This window comes from Aquila chrysaetos, assembly GCF_900496995.4.
Source record: "Aquila chrysaetos chrysaetos chromosome W unlocalized genomic scaffold, bAquChr1.4 W_unloc_4, whole genome shotgun sequence".
NCBI lineage: Eukaryota > Metazoa > Chordata > Aves > Accipitriformes > Accipitridae > Aquila > Aquila chrysaetos.
Genome location: NW_024470324.1, coordinates 1513682 through 1533201, shown reverse-complemented (window position 1 = coordinate 1533201; position 19520 = coordinate 1513682). Strand labels below are relative to the sequence as shown.

The window sequence follows — 19520 nt, the reverse complement described above, 5'->3', positions numbered from 1 at the left end:
TTCAGTTCTGTACTTACTATATTTTAAAATTAAATTTCTAATCTTTGTTTCTAGAAATAGCTCAGCTAGCTAACTGTGACAGTGGGACAGCAGAAACTCTGGAAATGGATGAATCAATAAGTGTAAGTTTTCCTGTTATGTTGCTGCTTTTGCTGAATCTGAGCAAGGAAAACCAAATGTGTTTGGTGTCCTCCATCCATCCTCGTCTGTCCATCCCTCCCCCCCCACCTTGTATTTTCTCCCAATATGTGTAAATGGATTGAATAGAACAGTGGTTAAGCCTCAGATTAACACCATGGTGCTCAGCAGACAGAAGGCTTGCAAAAAATATTAGAACAAAACTTTCTTATCTATTTTCCTAGATGTTGCAGTATCTTTAGCTTCCATGAAGTTACAGTGTTCACCATGTAGAGGATGTTTTACCACAAATTCCACCACTGCTTCCTTTATTTCTGTTTAATTAATGTATTTATTTTCCTTTTAGAAGGACATTTAAACCCTTTCATAAAAAATAAAGTATTTTAAACAGATTTTAAGACAGTCCATTTACAGAGGCAGCTAATGATCAAATTAAGAGTCTGAACAGATCCAGTGAAGAGATGAGGAAGAAATGAGCAAGTCAGCAAATAGCCTGGATTCAGAAAGTTAGTTTCCAATCTGGAAGGTTGTGCATTATTCTTCTTAATGTGTGTTTGAAAATATTTGACTACAGTAATGGGTATCATAACATCACGACCTGGGCTGGACAGACCAGGGAGTCATGTTGAATTTGGAATTCCCTTGGACTAAATTAAGGTGAAGCAACACCAAACGATCAAGTAAACATTTTATTCATGGCAGAAGGAAACTGAACTTGGGAGGCATAACAGTAGGTGGCGGGGTTTCTCACAACTGGAATTGGCATGAAACTACCTCAGTAAACCGTGTAACCCGTGGTAACCATATACATCAATTCAGGGAATAAAGAGATCCCTCTTGTTGAGTCACGAGGTTCAGAGTGGACCCCCTTGCTTTCTAGACTTCTTCTCAGAGAAGAGCCTAGGGGTGTCTAGATCCACTCCTAGTCCCAGACTTGGTCAACAGTTTTATGTCTTAAAGGGATGAGGTGTAGGGATTATGAAAAAGGAGAGAGAGGGAGAGAGATACAGAGGAAGAGAGAAAGATTTCACCGCTCCTGGGTCCAGCGTTGCTCCAGTCAGTCTAAAGGTCCAGTTCTGGTGGGCGTGCGTGCGTGGAGCTTTGGTTTGTGTCCTTTTATCATCCTTGCTCCTCTTTCAGGCGGGCACTCGAACTTATTAGGCTAATTAAGTGTCATGCGAGGTTTGTGCTTTCAGAACCTTTGGGAATTGGGTCAGTGGGCTTGGGGGTCGCTTGGGGAGTAACTTCTACTTCCCTGCAGACGTGACCATTTTTTAATCTTTGGCCATACACGGTGAGCTGCCCTGCTCAGCATATCAGAACAGCATTATCAGAACACGGAGCTGTGCATCCTCTGGCATGCCCTCCTGGTCCTGTTGCTAATGTCCTGTGCTGATCTGTGCTGATTGGCTTCTTTTCACCTGTGGTTCCTTGCTATGCAGGGTTCGTTGTTATGTTTGAGACATTAACTCTTTCAGTCTCTCACACATGCAGTAATATTTTGTCAGATGCTTGTTTAGGTTGGCAAAAGAAAAACGAGTTGAAGGAGTTGATTGGGCTGAATATTGTGGGCTTAAATGCTCTTAATTCAAATTTTTATTTTTAAAAGTTGGTTCTTATACCTTGGGTTTCAGTCAGCAGAGGAAATGCAGTTCTAACAATTTCATGTCAATTTTCAGTGCAAGTAGATAGAAAAAGCAAGTGCAATTTTGGGGGATGCATAGATAATTCAGTGGTGCTTTACAGGCATTTACAAATGTTAGTAGAGTTTAAAATACAGGCATGGAGTATCTGTTAAACTAGTTCTGATATGCTACAAACAAAGACATCATCCTCTGGTAAATGTCATATTATCTTGAGATAATTTCTGATTTTCTGGGAAAATGCCACCTATAAAGGCTTCCAGATTTGTGACATGAAGGGTGTTTCTTACTCTGCTGCTTTTGTTCATCTGCATTTAAAATACTGTTTTAGACCTGAGTGTTATTTAGTGAAAGGATACTGACAAATTGGAGAAAAGTCAGAAAGAATAACTAGAAGGCTTAAGGGAAGTGCTGAAGTGCTCAGGAGAATCTAAGGTGCAAACTGGCTTAGCAGTAGCTTAAGAAATTGTAATTGTAAAGTTATTTGTGTTGTGCAAATGTTAAAGAAATAAAGAAAGGATAATGTGCTGTAATAAAGGAACATAACTGGGGGAGGTGATGAAATGAAATCAGTAAATATAGGATGAATATTTGGAAACATTTTCTCAAAAGTGTAGTTGTGGAATAAATACACATGGGAAGTGGCAGGAAGCATAACTTAAAGCAAAGGACCATTCAAAATCATCATAAATATGCAATTAGGAAGAATCCTGTACTGGCAGGCAAGTGGGCTAAGCAATTTAATAAATCTCTCTCTGCTCCTGTGTAATTCATTCTATTGACATATTCACTAATCTTGCACTGAATTATTTCTTTAGCAAGCATTTCATTGAAAATGTTCCAACCAGGTCTACTTTCAACCTTAACTATTACCAAACTGCCTAGAAAGGGATCACAGAACTTTTTGGAGATTTGGAAAACATCTTGTAAAGGATCTTGTGGGTTTGGAATACTGAATTTGGAAGTCCCATCCCCTCATCAATCATCCCCCCCTCCCTGCCCCCCAATTCTAATTCGCACTTAGATCTTCAAGATTAATTAAAAATTAAAGCTAGAAAAATGTTATAGAGTACTCAGGACAACTCCATTTTGAAAATATTCTGGCATACAAGTAGGTGAAAGTGACCTCTGTAATGGTAGAATTATTGTATTTTTATCTTCCATATTTTTCTCTTTCATTTTGTGTCTCTTTTCACGGTCCATTCTAAATTATATCACAGTCTATACTAACATTAGTTAGAAATGTACAAAATTTTATTTGAATGAACGAGAACATATCTACTTTTTTTTTTACTACCAGGCTGTACTGCCAGAGTCAGATTTACTAAAATGGGAAAGCAATGGCCAATGAGTGCCTGGTGGGATTCACAGAAGTGCGTAACTCTAGATAGGAATTGCCAGTAACTCCTTTACCAGAAGCCTTTGTGCCTGTCTGCTGTAACCCTGGCATGTAGATAAGTGGACAGATAGCTATGGTGTAACAGATACCTTTTGATGAAAAAGCAGCTTTGCTTCAGGAACCCCTTTGGTTCCTCGCTGTGCTAGCTGTGTGGCTAACTGGCCAGAGCTTTTAGCTGGTTCATCAGGGTGTGACAGCCTGGTGATAGGTGTTTTTTTGGTTTGTTTTTTATTTTTCCCTGATTTTGAAAAAAAGTACTGTATTAATTTGTTCTTTCTCCTCTTTTACTTTGAAGAGCTCCAATACCTCACTGAAGCTGCGGAGGAAACCTCAGGAAAGTGATTTTGAAACAATTAAACTGATTAGTAATGGAGCTTATAGGTGAGTAATCCATGAGTGCAACAGCTCTTTTGCATTTTATTTTTGCGTAACTTCCCATTATTTCTTATTGCAGGGATGTTTATGTGAGGGAGTTTGTTTGCATTGCTGCTTTTTTAATTCTGCTTTCCTGTTTTGTTGCTAAGACTTGAAGTTCACAAGAAAAACTTTTTGGAAAACCTGCTAGCCAATAATGAATTACTGTGTACTGCATTAAATTAAAATACTAAATATTACATCACAAAGATTTTTCAGAAGGTAGGTATCATGTATTACCAAAGATGAAATCTGAATAAATCAAAAGGCAGATTTAAAGCCACTTTTATAATACTGGAAGCAGCCTATGTTTATGGAAATGTGAAACAGAATAAAACTGCATCTGTGGGGAGACAGATTGTTAAAAATGAGTGCTTACATGACCTAAAAATATTGGTGAAGTGGAAACAAATTTCCTTAAGTAGGGCTGCACTGTTTTGTTGCTTCTCCGTGGACACTCTTCTATCCTCAACCCAGTTATCTTTTAAGGAATTGCTGTTACTTGGCTAGTTTCCGAGTACTTGGAAAGTGCACAACTTACTGCCCAGTGGTATGTGAGCGTCGTGGTTTAAGCCCAGCCAGCAACAAAGCGCCATGAGGCTGCTTGCTCACTCCTCCCCCCCAACCCCGGTGGGATGGGGAGGAGAAAATATAAACGCTCGTGGGTTGAGACAAGGACAGGGAGGGATCGCTTACCAATTATGGTCATGGGCAAAAGACAGATTCTACTTGGGGAAAAAACAAAATCAATTTAATTTACTACCAATCAAATCAAAACAAGGATAATGGGAAGTAAAACCAAATCTTAAAACACCTTCCCCCCACCCCTCCCTCCTTCCCAGGCTCAACTCCACTCCTGATTTTCTCTACCTCCTCCCCTGAGTGGCGCAGGGGGACGGGAATGGGGGTTGCGGTCAGTTCATCACACGTTGTCTTTGCTGCTCCTTCCTCTTCAGGGGAAGGACTCCTCATTCTTCCCCTGCTTCAACGTGGGGTCCCTCCCATGAGAGACAGTTCTCCACAAACTTCTCCAATGTGAGTCCTTCCCACGGGCTGCAGTTCTTCACAAACTGCTCCAGCATGGGTCCCTTCCATGGGCTGCAGTCCTTCAGGCACAGACTGCTCCAGCGCGGGCTTTCCCACGGAGTCACGGCCTTCTTCGGATGCAGCCACCTGCTCCAGTGTGGGGTCCTCCACGGGCTGCAGGTGGGCATCTGCTCCACCGTTCACCTCCATGGGCTGCAGGGGCACAGCCTGCCATCTTACCACAGGCTGCAGGGGCATCACCTCCTCCGGCGCACCTCCTCCCCCTCCTTCTTCACTGACCTTGGTGTCTGCATAGGTGTTTCTCTCACATTCCACTCCCCTCTCCGCTGCAAGTTTCCCTTTCTTAAATATGTTATCGCAGAGGTGCTACCACCGTCGCTGATTGGGTCGGCCTTGGCCAGAGGCAGGTCTGACTTGGAGCCGGGGAAGCTTCTAGCAGCTTCTCACAGGAGCCACCCCTGTAGCCCCCTCCCCCGCTACCAAAACCCCACCACACAAATCCAAAACAGCGAGTCATCTGGAGATATCCTGGAAGACCAAGAGAAAATTATGTTAGCCTAGGCCTTAAGTGAACAATAAATGTTTTCTGGAAGTACTGAGCAGGGATTGTGTCTTCCAGCAGACAGAAATCTGTCTTCAGTCTCCTTTTCTGATCATATACTCTCTATTAGACCCTTGATTGGCTCCTTATCTGCACTGAAATGTATCAAGACAGGAACTGTTGATCTAACCTGCAGGACCAGGAGAGATGTATTGGTTCAAAAAAGAGGGGTTTCCATTTTGAGGTGAGGAGCCCATCACCAAGTGAGGCTGTGTCACAGCACAGCAGTGAAGGAGAGGGATATGCTCCTCTCTAGCACAGACTCCATTAGACTGACTCAACTCTGCACTACCTCTGCTTGAGGTAGGAAGCAGCGGGAACCTGATAGGACTGAGCACTCTTTGAAGAGACCCTGGACATGGAAGAGAAAGCACCTGCAATCTACCCACTGGAGTTTTGCATGCCATTTTAATGGCCTGAGGATGATGGGCACAGTAATGCCTCTCTCTGATCAGATTTAATTAAAGATAACCCTGAGCTCTTGATGGAACAGGAGGCATTTAGTACTGCCTAGTATTGTTGGTCATGATAGCTCATGTAGAGGCTATTACTGGTGTCCAGCCCTGCTTACATAGCTCAGCAAAAAGTCTGAAGGAAATAGCATAATTTGCATTAAAGTTATGTAAATATCCAAATACAAATTCTCACTATTCAACCTCTCCACAATTCATTTTCTCAGAATTTCTCTCTAAGCAAACTCATTACTTACTGTATACCAGTTTCTCCCAATTACCCCAGGACATGAAAAGCCTTTCCTCCAGCAGTTAGCAGTAGCTGCTGCTCCCCTCCCTGGCTGCATCCCTTTCTCCTTCCCTTGGTGGATGCTTAGTCCCCTCCCTTCCCCCTTTCATCTCCTACCCAGTTTCCTCTGTCTTACTGGAGGAGGATAAGAACTGTGTGGGGTGGGTCCCTGCTGGAGAAAAGGGTGTATAAGTCACTGGACTAGTTGCAGTTTTAGGATGCTGGGAGATGGGGAAAGGAGGGAGCGGCAGCAGAAGGGCATGCTGCAACCAGCAGTGTGAAGCTGGCCACCAGAAGTCAGAGGTTTGGTAGGCCTGTGGCTCTTGCTACATAGGTGTTACAGTTAGATGGAGACTTGATGAGCCATTAAGAAATATAGACTGGAGACAACTATCCATTTGAAAGAAAAGACAAGTAAGGATCTAAAAAGCTGGAAAAGAAAGGATGAAAAACCAAGGCTTTCTATGGCATGTATGATGTAGGCATGTAGGATTTTTTTCTCAAAACTTACGGTCAAGTTTAAAGGGGAACACATCACAATTAACTAAATACTTTTTAACCCATCTACAAAATAGAGTACAATTAAGCAATAATACCTGTTCCATCTGTGAATAAAAAGCAGTAAACTGCCCCATAGGCATTTATTGCAGCTTATTACAAGTATAAGCAGCCAAAATAAAAGTTATCGTTGTTATGCTACAAGGTTTTTTTTCCTCTTCCATGTTTATATCTAGGCCATTATTTTTTTGAAATAAACTAAGCATGTGAATTCTGCCTGTGCTTCATTGATTTATTCTCAAAAATACATCAGTGGGCATATTTTGTGCTCTGACTTATTAAAGATTTAGTATGCTATTGTAATATCTTATTTATTTTGAGGATATAATGGAGGGTTTCATTATGAACCAATTTAAAAAAACCCCATACATTCTGATGTCTTTGATTTTGCTGTGGTGTTTTTGCCTTCATTAGTGAAATGGAAAGCTTTGCTTGACAGGGTAATTGCTGGTCTTGGCATGCTGTAGCAGAGAGTTGTCAGATGATACATTAAACTTGATGAGTTTAAATATAAACCATTGGTTTTGTGAAGGTTTGAGTAAATATCTTATCAGTTCTCTGCTTTTAATTGGCTGAGTAAACTAATTTGTAGTGCAATTAATTGACTATATAGTAGATGAGGCGTAGCAGGCTTTTGGGAATGGCTAGGAATATGCAATAAGTTAAACAAGCTGTGAATCAGTAAACATGGAGGATGATGGCCAAGTCATTAATGGTTTCACAAGCTGTCTATCTGTCTTCTTTCAGCCAGCCAAAACTTTTCATACTTCCCAAATGTTAAACTTTTACTGGAATCACAGCAACATTTTTTCCATATTCCAGCTTCCAAGAGGTAGCAGGTAGCAGTAGTCCATCTCTTCAAGTTGGCATCAGCCTGCTTTCCTGAACCAGCCCAACAAAATAAAGATTACATTTGTTTTCAGGAAAGCAAGTGATGTTAGTTCAGTTGCTCTTCACTAATGTATAACTGTATCTGCTTAAAGCAAATACATAATACCACTTTTGCATCTGCCTGGAATGCTTTTACTTCTACAAAGATGGTAATGTCAATGTGTATGTGACATACTGGCTAATTGTGTCATTTGATAAATTTAATAACTCTCAGAGGCAGCATTGCCTTGAGCACATGTTCTCCCTGACCTGTGAGTACTCATTCCTGTCCCTTCTCCACCTGGTTGACAGTACTTGCTCGTGTGTACTTGCATTGGGAATGGGACTAAGAAAGTTACCCAGCTGCAGTATAACACCCTGTCAATCAGGTTAATTTTTCATCAGCCTGGAAACCACCAGTTCAGAAGTGGAAGGGGATGGGAGAGTGCAGCTTCGTAGGTTCACTTAAGTAGCACCACTTCTGGTCAAATAAACTGCATTCCTTCTTTTCTGTTTACCCCTGGGGGGGACTGGTCTATACAGAGTAAGAGGCTTTGATTCCTAGAAGCCCATGGCTTTAAAGAGTGGCTTTAAAAAGTAGAGTCTGGCAGTTTCTGTGCTAGGGATCATATATTCATCATTCATTGTGGACTTACTCAATATGGTGAACTTTGAACTCATGGGCTTTATTGCCCTTGAGTGAGCCTCCCTTTCCAGTACAGCGCAGGCCAAGTGCCTTATCTTTTTTATGTAGTTAATATATGTGTAAGGATCTAATATTTGCAGCTAATGCAATCCTCTCAGTGGTAGAGAAAGGTTGTTACCGTGTTGAAGGTCTCAAATTCTGTCCTTCCTGAATGTACAGCATGCTACAAACTGGTGAGGAACTCAATTTCTCAAGTGTTTCTTTTGCAAATAAATACAGAACAGTTCTTACTGAGTTTCCCATAGGAAATCTGGACAGTGGTTTCATCATTTTGCACCTCTGTTTACTAGCTGCCATAAAGATAGAAGTTGCTACTGTTAGATATGGAGAGGTGGTTTTACTCACCAAAATCTGTGACTTATTGAAACAACTAGGACTAGTATCAGTTGTGAGAGAAGAATCATGGCCATCGTGTTCTCTTCTTCAGATAGCCAGCATCTTATCTGCTGCTAAGCAGACTAGGATGAGTCTGAAATGTTGCTGAGAGGAGGCTGTGTGCATTGTCCCGGGGCTCAGAAGACCCACACTGCACTGGATGCTCGTGTTAGGAGTGCTGCAGTGCTTTAGGCAGCATTTCCCCCTGCCCACAAATAAATCTGATCTAGTCATGGGCATCATCTAGCTAGGAGATGGTGCAGTGTTGCTTGTAAATTCTGATCTTAAATAACTATCTGTAAACTATATTGTATTGCCATAACATGAATTACAGCCTCGTAAATGGCTCCCCGACACTGGAAACATCAGACATAATTCCAGGGTAGTACAGAATATAGCAGTCTCTTCTCAGGAAATTGCTTGTGAAAATGAAACATGGTTCCTGGTTAGCAGCTGTAACTTTTAAACAGCAAGTACAGTACCTGCGTTTCCACAAGGAGTTCAAGGTCCTTTGACAAATTAGAGAATTGGGTCAAAGCAAGCAACACAGCTAGATTAGCCTGAATGTAGACTAGACTGTAAAATGGCTCTAAAACATGAAGCTACCGAAGAGCTTGTCATAGTTTAGGCCCAGCTGGCAACTAAGCACCACGCAGCACTCGCTCACTCCTCCCCCCCCGGTGAGATGGGGAGGAGGATCGGAAGAAAAAGGTAAAAACCCGTGGGTTGAGATAAGGGCACTTTAATAGGACAACACAAGGAGAGAAGAAATAATAATAATAAAAACAATAAAAGAATATACGAAGCAAGTGATGCACAATGCAATTGCTCACCACCCGGAACCTGATGCCCAGCCTGTTCCCGAGACGTGATCCTTCCTCCCCCCAGCCAGCTCCACCAGTTTATATACTGAGCATGATGTCATATGGTATCGAATATCCCCTTGGCTAGTTGTCAGCTATCCTGACTGTGTCCCCTCCCAGCTTCTTGTGAAAATTACCTCTATCCCACCCAAACCCAGGACATTATCCACCCCTTATTCTATAAAATCTACGTCATGCCCAGATCCTACACTTTCCAATTAATCACCACCACTTTTCCTGTCTTTGAGATATATATATACACACACACAGAGATATCATTCCCTGAGTCTATGGGCCATCCCTCTAATGTGTCCATTGAGTTAATTTAATCCATGACTTGGTGGTTCCATCTGTCATAACAGTCATTTAGGGCAGGAGAGATGGTGTGTGGTGCTGGATTGTTGCATGCTGCATCTGGAGCTCGCGGCTGGTGTACTTGGTGCAGCCTGTCCTAGTTTCAGCTGGAATAGAGTTAACTGTCTTCCTAGTAGCTGGTACGGTGCTATGTTTTGAGTTCAGTATGGGAAGAATGTTGATAACACCGATGTTTTCAGTTGCTGCTAGTAGTGTTTAGACTAATGTCAAGGATTTTTCAGCTTCTCATGCCCAGCCAGCGAGAAAGCTGGAGGGGCACAAGAAGTTGGCACAGGACACAGTCAGGGCACCTGACCCAAACTGGCCAACAGGGTATTCCATACCATGTGACGTCCCATCTAGTATAGGAACTGGGAAGTGGGGGCGGGGAATCGCCGCTCGGGGATTAGCTGGGTGCCGGTCGGCGGGTGGTGAGCAATTACACTGTGCATCATTTGTACATTCCAATCCTTTCATTATTGCTGTTGTCATTTTATTAGTGTTATCATTATCATTATTCGTTTCTTCTTTTCTGTTCTATTAAACTGTTCTTATCTCAACCCGTGGATTTGCTTCTTTTCCCAATTTTCTCCCCCATCCCACTGGGTGGGGGGGGAGTGAGTGAGCGGCTGCGTGGTGCTTAGTTGCTGGCTGGGGTTAAACCACGACACAGCCAATGCCCACGGTCTGCGGGTTGAAAATGTCGATCTTGAGAAAGTTGCTGAGCACCAGTTGCTGAAGCCAGTTCAAGTTCCATCACCGCTACACTTCGCTGGGTTTCATCAAAGTCCATCCTTCAGTGATTTGGGTGATTCTTACTGTATATACCATTGATATTGGTATATAATCACCATAGAAGTAATGACATACAGTGGCAGGTTATAGAGCAATTAACATCATGCAATTTAATTCACTGGCTATTCTCAACCAAAATCAAATTGCCTTGAGGTACACATCGAACATCCCCATCCTTCCGCATCACCCACCAAGTGAACCCAGGTCCTTGAGCAAAAGCAATCCCATGGATCGGTTTGCCTCTACCTGAGGCAGGAGTAACCCACACTGTCTTCCTTAACATATTCTTCATGTGCACTACAGGGATTTTATCCCCTTCTACAGTACGTGGAAGTTTTGATTGAGCAGGGCCAGCTCAATTGGTAGATCCCCTACTGTTAACTATCCAGGTGGCTTTTGCTAAATGTGTATCCCAATGTTTGAAGGTTCCGCCCCCCATTGCTCTCAATGTAGTCTTTAATAGTCCATTGTATTGTTTGATTTTTCCCGGAGGATGGTGCATGATAGGGGATGTGATACACCCACTCAATGCCATGCTCTTTGGCCCAGGTGTCTATGCGGTTGTTTTGGAAATGAGTCCCGTTGTCTGACTCAATTCTCTCTGGGGTGCCATGTTGCCACAAGACCTGCTTTTCAAGGCCCAGGAGAGTGTTGCGGGCAGTGGCATGGGGCACAGAATATGTTTCCAGCCATCCGGTGGTTGCTTCCACCATTGTGAGCACATAGCACTTGCCTTGGCGAGTTTGTGGGAGTGTGATATAGTCAATCTGCCAGGCTTCCCCATATTTATATTTCAGCCATCGCCCTCCATACCACAGGGGCTTCAAACGCTTGGCTTGCTTAATTTCAGCATGTTTCACATTCATGGATAACCTGTGCGATAGTATCCATTGTGAAGTCCACCCCTCGATCACAAGCCCATCTATCTGTTACATCTCTTCCCTGATGGCCTGAGGTGTCATGGGCCAGCTGAGCCATAAATAGCTCACCCTTATGTTGCCAGTCCAGGTCCACCTGAGCCACTTCAATCTTGGCAGCCTGATCCACCTGTTGGTTGTTTTGATGTTCTTCAGTGGCCTGACTCTTGGGTACATGAGCATCTACGTGACGTACTTCTACAACCAGGTTCTCTAGCCAAGACGCAATATCTTGCCGCAGTGCGGCAGCCCAAATGGGTTTACCTCTGCGCTGCCAGTTGCTCTGCTTCCATTGCTGTAACCACCCCCACAGGGCATTTGCCACCATCCATGAGTCAGTATAGAGATAGAGCACTGGCCACTTCTCTCTTTCAGCAATGTCTAACGCTAGCTGGATGGCTTTCACCTCTGCAACCTGACTCGATTCACCTTCTCCTTCAGCAGTTTCTGCAACTTGTCATGTAGGACTCCATACAGCAGCCTTCCACCTCCCATGTTTTCCCACAATGCAACAGACCCATCAGTGAACAGGGCATATTGCCTCTCATTTTCTGGCAGTTTATTATACAGTGGGACCCCTTCAGCACGTGTCACCTCCTCCTCTGGTGACATTCCAAAATCTTTGCCTTCTGGCCAGTCCATGATCACTCCTAAAATTCCTGGGTGACTGGGGTTTCCTATGCGAGCCCGTTGTGTGATCAGTGCGACTCATTTACTCCACGTGGCATCAGTTGCATGATGTGTAGAGGAGACCCTCCCTTTGAACATCCAGCCCAGCACTGGCAGTCGGGGTGCTAAGAGGAGCTGTGTTTCAGTACCAACCACTTCTGAGGCAGCTCGAACTCCTTCATATGCTGCCAATATCTCTTTTTCAGTTGGAGCATAACGGGCCTCAGATCCTCGATATCCTCGACTCCAAAACCCCAGGGGTCGGCCTCGGGTCTCCCCAGATGCTTTCTGCCAGAGGCTCCAGGTAGGGCCATTCTCTCCAGCTGCAGTATAGAGCACATTTTTAACATCTTGTCCTGCCCAGACTGGTCCAAGGGGTACTGCATGAACTATTTCCTGTTTAATTTGTTCAAAGGTTTCTTGTTGCTCCGGGCCCCATTTAAAATCATTCTTCTTCCGGGTCACTTGGTAGAGAGGGCTTACAATCAGACTGTAATTTGGAATATGCATTCTCCAAAAACCCACAACACCTAAGAAAGCCTGTGTTTCCTTTTTATTAGTTGGTGGAGACATAGCTGCTATTTTTTTGATCACGTCCATTGGGCTCTGACGACGTCCATCTTGCCATTTTATTCCTAAGAACTGGATCTCCCCTGCAGGTCCCTTGACCTTACTTTCTTTTATGGCAAAACTACTAAAGCCTTGTACTCCCGTGGGTCTAATGTGCCAGGCCATCAAATCCACACAGTCCAATATACCCGGTTATCCCTTTCCTCCACCTGGCTGGAGGCAGGGCCCCTGTAATCCTGGCCATAGTATTCATTACTCGCTTTTTGCAAACGTGAATCGGAAGTCCCTTCAAGAGGACATGAAGTGAGATCAGCCCTTCTACTCTGCCTGGGGAACTGCCCACTGTAAACTGGAGCGTCATTTTTCCTGGAAGAATCCCCTTTTGTGTTTGTGTTTTCCTCGCAACTCACATACCCATGCATCTAAGGTCGAGGTAGGTTTCCATCCCACTTCCTCATGTCCTCTTCATGGTCACATGGGTAAAACCACAGGGCACCCTGTGGTGTGTACCTTCTATATTGTCTCTCTTGAGCAGAGGAATGCTCACTCCTAATAGCTGAGATAGTGGTCCGTACTGGTAGGGGGAAGAACTTATTCTCGAATCGCTTTGAACTCTCAAGACAGTTTCTTGGCTAGCATGTCTCGCATTTTCTGCACAGCCAAAATACAGGCTCATAGGGAGGAAGAGAGACTTCCTTCATATTGTTGGAGTTGGCCAGCCACTTCATCCACCGTTTGTCCCTCGTCTTCTTTCCAGAATACTGCTGCCAATGATTTGGCATACAATGGTGGTGCACTTCATAGAAAATTCTGCCACATGGGTCGTGCACTGGACTTCATATGTATCTCTTGGTAACTATGCGTTGTCCGGGTCATAATAAATCATCTCTAGCATGGCTAATTCCGTCAGGTACTGGATATCTCTCTCCATGGTGGTCCACTGGCCTAGGTGACATGTAACATCTTCCTTGAAGGGGTACCTTTCCTTCACACCTGACAGAACTCCCCTCAGAGGCTGATGGCTTGTGTCCCTTTTCCAATCGCCTTGTCAATGCCCCCTTCCTTAGACATGGATCCCAGCTGCTTGGCTTCCCTACCCTCTAATTCCAAGCTACTAGCCCTGTTATCTCAGTATTGGAGCAGCCACATGATAATGTGCTCACCTGGAGGATGGCTGAAATCTCTTCGCATATCTTGCAGCTCTCTCAGGGATAGGGATAGGGTGATTACCTCTGGTTCTGCCTCTTCCTCCTGTTCTTGTGATGACCCTGGTTCATCTTCATCCCTCACTAAGTGTACTGATTTTTTTGTATATTTCTTCTGTATAGGGGTGATTGATACCGGCTCAGGTTGATTCTCTGATTCAGCTGCAGTGCCTGTCACTGGGGTTGGAGTAGCCGCAGCGCCTGTTGCCGGGGTTGGGGAAGGTGCAGTGCTTGTCACAAAGGTTGGAATAGCTGCAGTACCTGTCAGTCTGTTTTCTCTCCTTTCCCCCTGAGGGTGCTGCATAATATCGAGCAGTGTTTGGTAGATACTGGCTACGGCCCAGCACAGTGCAGTAAGTTGTGCCTCTTTGGAATAGCCACAGCATTTTCCTTTCAAGTATTCTATCACTTCATCAGGGTCCTGTAGTTGTTCGGGAGTGAAGTTCCAAACTTTTGGAGGTGAGAAATTCTCTAGATACCTGCCCATAGTCTCCCACATGCCATGCCACTCATGACTATCCAGCCTTGGGGCAGATCTCTGGGTGGTATTCTTAAAAAAATTTTTGTGTAACCCTAAACAAGATCTGAGACACATTCAGGAGACATAGCAATAAGAGCATGCTGGGTTGAACATCCCAAGGATATTCAAAATTCTCAAAGGGTGTTGTAATTAGCCTGAAGGAGAAAGGGGAGGTGAAAGAGCGGGAGAAAGTATCCCCCCCATCTTCCCCATAGATTGAGTGCGATTACTAACAAATCCCGAGAGAATGTGCCCTAGGTATGGGCGTGACAACAGTGCCGCATGCAAATACCAGCTTAACCTCATGACCAGTGATGTAATCATTTCATAAGTCGACATTACCCAGTACAGCAAAATGATAATCCTGATCCCTCTCCCAGAGGTGATAAACTTCACCGCAGGAATACATAGTGCATATAAGAATTTACATAACACCACCATGTGAACAAATGAACCAACATTGTGACCAGTGACTATCTAACTAATGTAAGAAATGCGTATAACAAATTTGTTTTAACATGCTCTGGTCAGGTTTGTCGTTATATCAACCCTTCAAGCCCCATGTTGGGCACCAAAAAGGACTGTTGTAGTTTAGGCCCAGCTGGCAACTAAGTACCATGCGGTGCTCGCTCACTCCTCCCCTCCCGGTGGGATGGGGAGCAGGATTGGAAGAAAAAGGTAAAAACTCGTGGGTTGAGATAAGGACACTTTAATAGGACAACACAAGGAGAGAAGAAATAATAATAATAATAATAATAATAGAATATATGAAGCAAGTGATGCATAATGCAATTGCTCACCACCCGGAACCCGATGCCCAGCCTGTTCCTGAGATGTGATCCTTCCTCCCCCTGGCCAGCTCCCCCAGTTTATATACTGAGCATGATGTCATACGGTATCAAATATCCCCTTGGCTAGTTCGGGTCAGCTATCCTGGCTGTGCCCCCTCCCAGCTTCTTGTGAAAATTACCCCTATCCCACCCAAACCCAGGACAGAGCTGTAAACTAGGCCTGAAGCCTGTAAGTAATTTAGAGAAAGAACAGGATTCTTGATTGTAAGATTTGAGGGACAGTTTGCGTAACAGTTAAGTTAGAGCCATTCAGGAACCCAGTTAAATGTTTTATCTTTTTTTTGGTCATCTTAACACATGTGCACACTGTTTTATATTTGTGCCTAGCTAAAGGTATTTTAGAGACCTTTTTCAAGTTGAGATTTATGTTGGAAGTGGAAGAAGGTGATGTTTGGACAATGCCACAGTTTATGAATTTTTTTATCTCTCTTAAAAAGTAAACTTTGCTTGCTTTATTGTAATACAGCATCAATAAAATACAGAGCACTTGTGCACCTGTTGAGATCCTGTATTGGTTTTGTGTGGTGGGGTTTTGGTAGTGGGGGAGGGGCTACAGGGGTGGCTCCTGTGAGAAGCTGCTAGAAGCTTCTCCAGCTTGTGGCAGTACATCCCGCCCCCCCATCCTGCCAGCAGGAAACAAAACTTCTCCAGGAAGGGAGAAGGGGAAGGAAACCCTGGAGGCTGCAGGTTGAAATTTGAACTGGCCAATCGAGATGCGCCAGGTACACTGAGGTGACCCTCCTAGCCAATAGAATTAAATGACCACAGGTCAGATTCGACAGGGGTATAAACGGGGTCCCGCCGGAGGACACGTTGGCAGTCCTCCTCGGAGCAGCGGGTCTGCAGTCGGGGACTCCCCCTCGGGTCGGGGCACCGCCCGAGGTAACTCCTCGAGGGAGAGAGCCCTCAGCTTTTAGGTGAGTGATACGCGCGTTTTGAGCCATCACTTTAAATCTTGGGGATTCTTAAGTGGGCCATGTAGTATTAATTCTCTATACATCATTGAGCCTGTGGTTTTATAAAATTTTACCGGACTTCTAACTAACTTTTGCTGAAGAATAAATCTGAGTTTTAACACCCGTTGGATTTGGTTAGTCGTGCATCCGTAACACAGCTCCAAGTCAGACCTGCCTCTGGCCAACGCTGAGCCAATCAGCAATGGTGGTAGCGCCTCTGCGATAACATATTTAAGAAGGGAAAACGTGCAGCAGAGAGGAGAATGTGAGAGAAATACCTATGTAGACACCAAGGTCAGTGAAGGTGGAGGTTCCCCTGCAGCCCATGGTGAGATGGCAGGCTGTGCCCCTGCAGCCTATGGAGGTTAACGGTGGAGCAGATGCCCACCTGCAGCCTGTGGAGGACCCCACGCCGGAGCAGGTGAATGCCCCCAAAGAAGGCCGTGACTTCATGGGAAGCCCGCGTTGGAGCAGCGTGTGCCTGAAGGACTGCAGCCCGTGGAAAGAACTCATGCTGGAGCAGTTCATGAAGAACTGCAGCCCATGGGAAGGACTCACATTGGAGAAGTTAATGGAGGATTGTCTCCTGTGGGAGGGACTCCACGCTGGAGCAGGGGAAGAGTGTGAGGAGTCCTTCCCCTGAGGAGGAAGGAGTGGCAGAGACAATGTGTGATGAACTGACCGCAACCCCCATTCCCCATCCCCCTGCGCTGCTCAGGGGGAGGAGGTAGAGAAAATCAGGAGTGGAGTTGAGCCCAGGAAGAAGGGAGGGGTGGGGGAAAAGGTGTTTTAAGATTTGGTTTTATTTCTCATTATCCTACTCTGATTTGATTGGTAGTAAATTGATTTTTTTTCCCCCCAAGTCGAGTCTGTTTTGCCCGTGACCATAATTGGTGAGTGATCTCTCCCTGTCCTTGTCTCAACCCACGAGCCTTTCTTTATATTTTCTCCTGCCTATCCCACTGGGGGGGGGAGTGAGCAAGCAGCCTCATGGTGCTTCGTTGCTCGCTGGGCTTAAACTGCTTAAACTACAGTGAATTCAGAGGATGTTTCGGAAATCTCTTATTGCCATGTTATGAAAACAAAGGGGGAGGTAGGAAAGCAAATTCTTCGTTTGAAAGCATAGGAGTTTGCAACTCTGTGGCTTTGCAGGCAGAGAGAGCATACTACTGTTATTGAATTGATCGACAGGGCAATCGGATGTTCTGGATGTTCTTAATATATTGCTTTTGTGTTAAATGAATCCTCAAATTTACAATTGTCTTTATAATATACTGAAAATCGTGAGCTGCATTTAATGATCAAGGCCAAGAAACTGCAAGTGAGGTATTGTGCTCTCTCTTAAAAGCATGTATAAAACAAAGATAAACTTCTACTTAATGCTCCAGCTATAACATTCTGTAAAGTAAAGAAGAGAGAGAGATGTGGGAATGTAGGCCTGGGGCAGGGAAAGAAAAGGTGCGAGTTCAATACCAGGATTAGGAGAATGTAGCAAGATGACAGCTTCAAGGCAAATCAGGGTTCAAAATTACCTGAGACAAAGTTGTTATGTGCCAGAACTCACTGTGGTTGTTCCCATTGTTTTACTTCAAAATTCAGCATCTTCAGTGTCTCAGCAGATGTGTGCTTTACTCCAGGCTTTCCATTTAGATTAATTTGAAGCCCCACTTCTGTGCAGAAACATGGAAGATTTCCTGTTTCTCTCTCTCTTTTTTTTTTTTTTTAAAATGTCCAGGCAATTTGTATATCTTTATTTAACTGTTTCCCTTTGGGAAGATTTCATTTTCTATGTATCAGTTTAGTGACATTTCAGCAAATTCTAATATGATCTTTCAAACTGTGGGAGCTGAGAACACAGGTGTCGCAGGCAGTCCTGGGTGCAGTTGTTGCAATGTGCTTAGTTTAGTGTACTGATTGGCTGGGGAAATGGCATCACTGCTGCGAACTGGGAGCGTCCTGGAGGACGAAAGGAGGTCTTCTGCAGGAATAATGTGCTGCTGTCTAGGGCATAGTTTTCTTTCTAAAGCATAAATGCTGTTTGCTCAGGTCCTGTGATATACAGCAGAGGATGTGAATAAGTAATGATAGACATTTTTATACATTCAAGATCATTTAAAATCACTTTATATAGTACAAACAGTGTATATGCATCTATAAACATGAGACAGTTGTATTGCAGTTTTCTTGTGAGTCTGGTACACTTGAACTAAAAAATTTTTTCTGAGGAATTGTGAATAACTGAATCTTAGTGGAAATTTATACAATTGCCTGCCTGTGACTATAAGACTGGAGAATACAACTTAAAGAGCTGGGGAACCATAACCGGCATGTCCCACATATTTGCTGGATTGGATAGTTCTTAGAACTTACTAGTTCTTCATCTTTAAATAAGGTAGTAATGACCTTAGAGATCCACATGATCTGCAAATGGGATTTATTAAGATTCTGTAATAATATGCTCTGGTTAATATCTGCCTTTCAAGAGTTCATCTTGACATGCCCTCCAAATTAAAGCTCTGAGAAAGATCTGCATACCGAGTCCTCAGCCAGTCCTCAGTTCATTCATATAATTTTTTTTTTTTTTTTTTTTTTTTTTAAGGATTGAAGCTTCAGGCACCTGAAGGGCTCACTTTTCTACATGCCAGGAGTGTACAAGGGGACTGAAATAGGGAAAAGACAAGATGAGATTAAGAAGCTAAGACTGACTGACAGGAGATAGCAACAAAACAGAGGGGAAAACCAGAATGTAAAGGAAAGAAAAGCAAAGGAAAAGAGTTGTAAGGAAGGGGTGGAGAGAGAAATGAGTATGAGGGGAGCAGAAGGAAGAGGTGCAGGACAAAAGGCATGAAACCAGCAGGGAGGAGTAATGGAGCTGAATAACTTGGTCTTTATTCCAGCTTGGGAGGGGGCATGAGGGAGTGAGACTTAGTAGGAGGCACTAAGGGTGGGGTTTGTCTTGGGTTTTGCCCAAGGTGGTTTTCCCCTACTTTCATAATGGTGTAATTTCTCTTACCTGCCCTATGCTCATACGAGCAAAGAATTAATGAAAGCTTTTGGAATCAGTAAGGGAAACTTTCTTGTCTATGTCGTGGTTTAACCCCAGCCAGCAACTAAGCACCACGCAGCCGCTCACTCACTCCCCCCCCACCCAGTGGGATGGGGGAGAAAATCGGGAAAAAGAAGCAAAACCCACGGGTTGAGATAAGAACAGTTTAATAGAACAGAAAAGAAGAAACGGATAATGATAATGATGACACTAATAAAATGACAACAGCAATAATGAAAGGATTGGAATGTACAAATGATGCGCAGTGCAATTGCTCACCAC

General features: G+C 44.0%; 1 protein-coding gene across 2 annotated transcripts in view; it reads left to right on the top strand.

Annotated features, from left to right (window-relative positions):
• The window catches only part of LOC121233033 (microtubule-associated serine/threonine-protein kinase 4-like), a 235285-nt gene that overhangs the window by 128863 nt on the left and 86902 nt on the right, over positions 1–19520 (top strand). For both annotated transcript variants that reach the window (XM_041121619.1, XM_041121618.1), the window contains 2 exons: positions 55–122; positions 3476–3561. In XM_041121619.1, coding sequence (XP_040977553.1) covers positions 55–122; positions 3476–3561 — 154 coding nt within the window. The remainder of the gene's footprint in view (positions 1–54; positions 123–3475; positions 3562–19520) is intronic.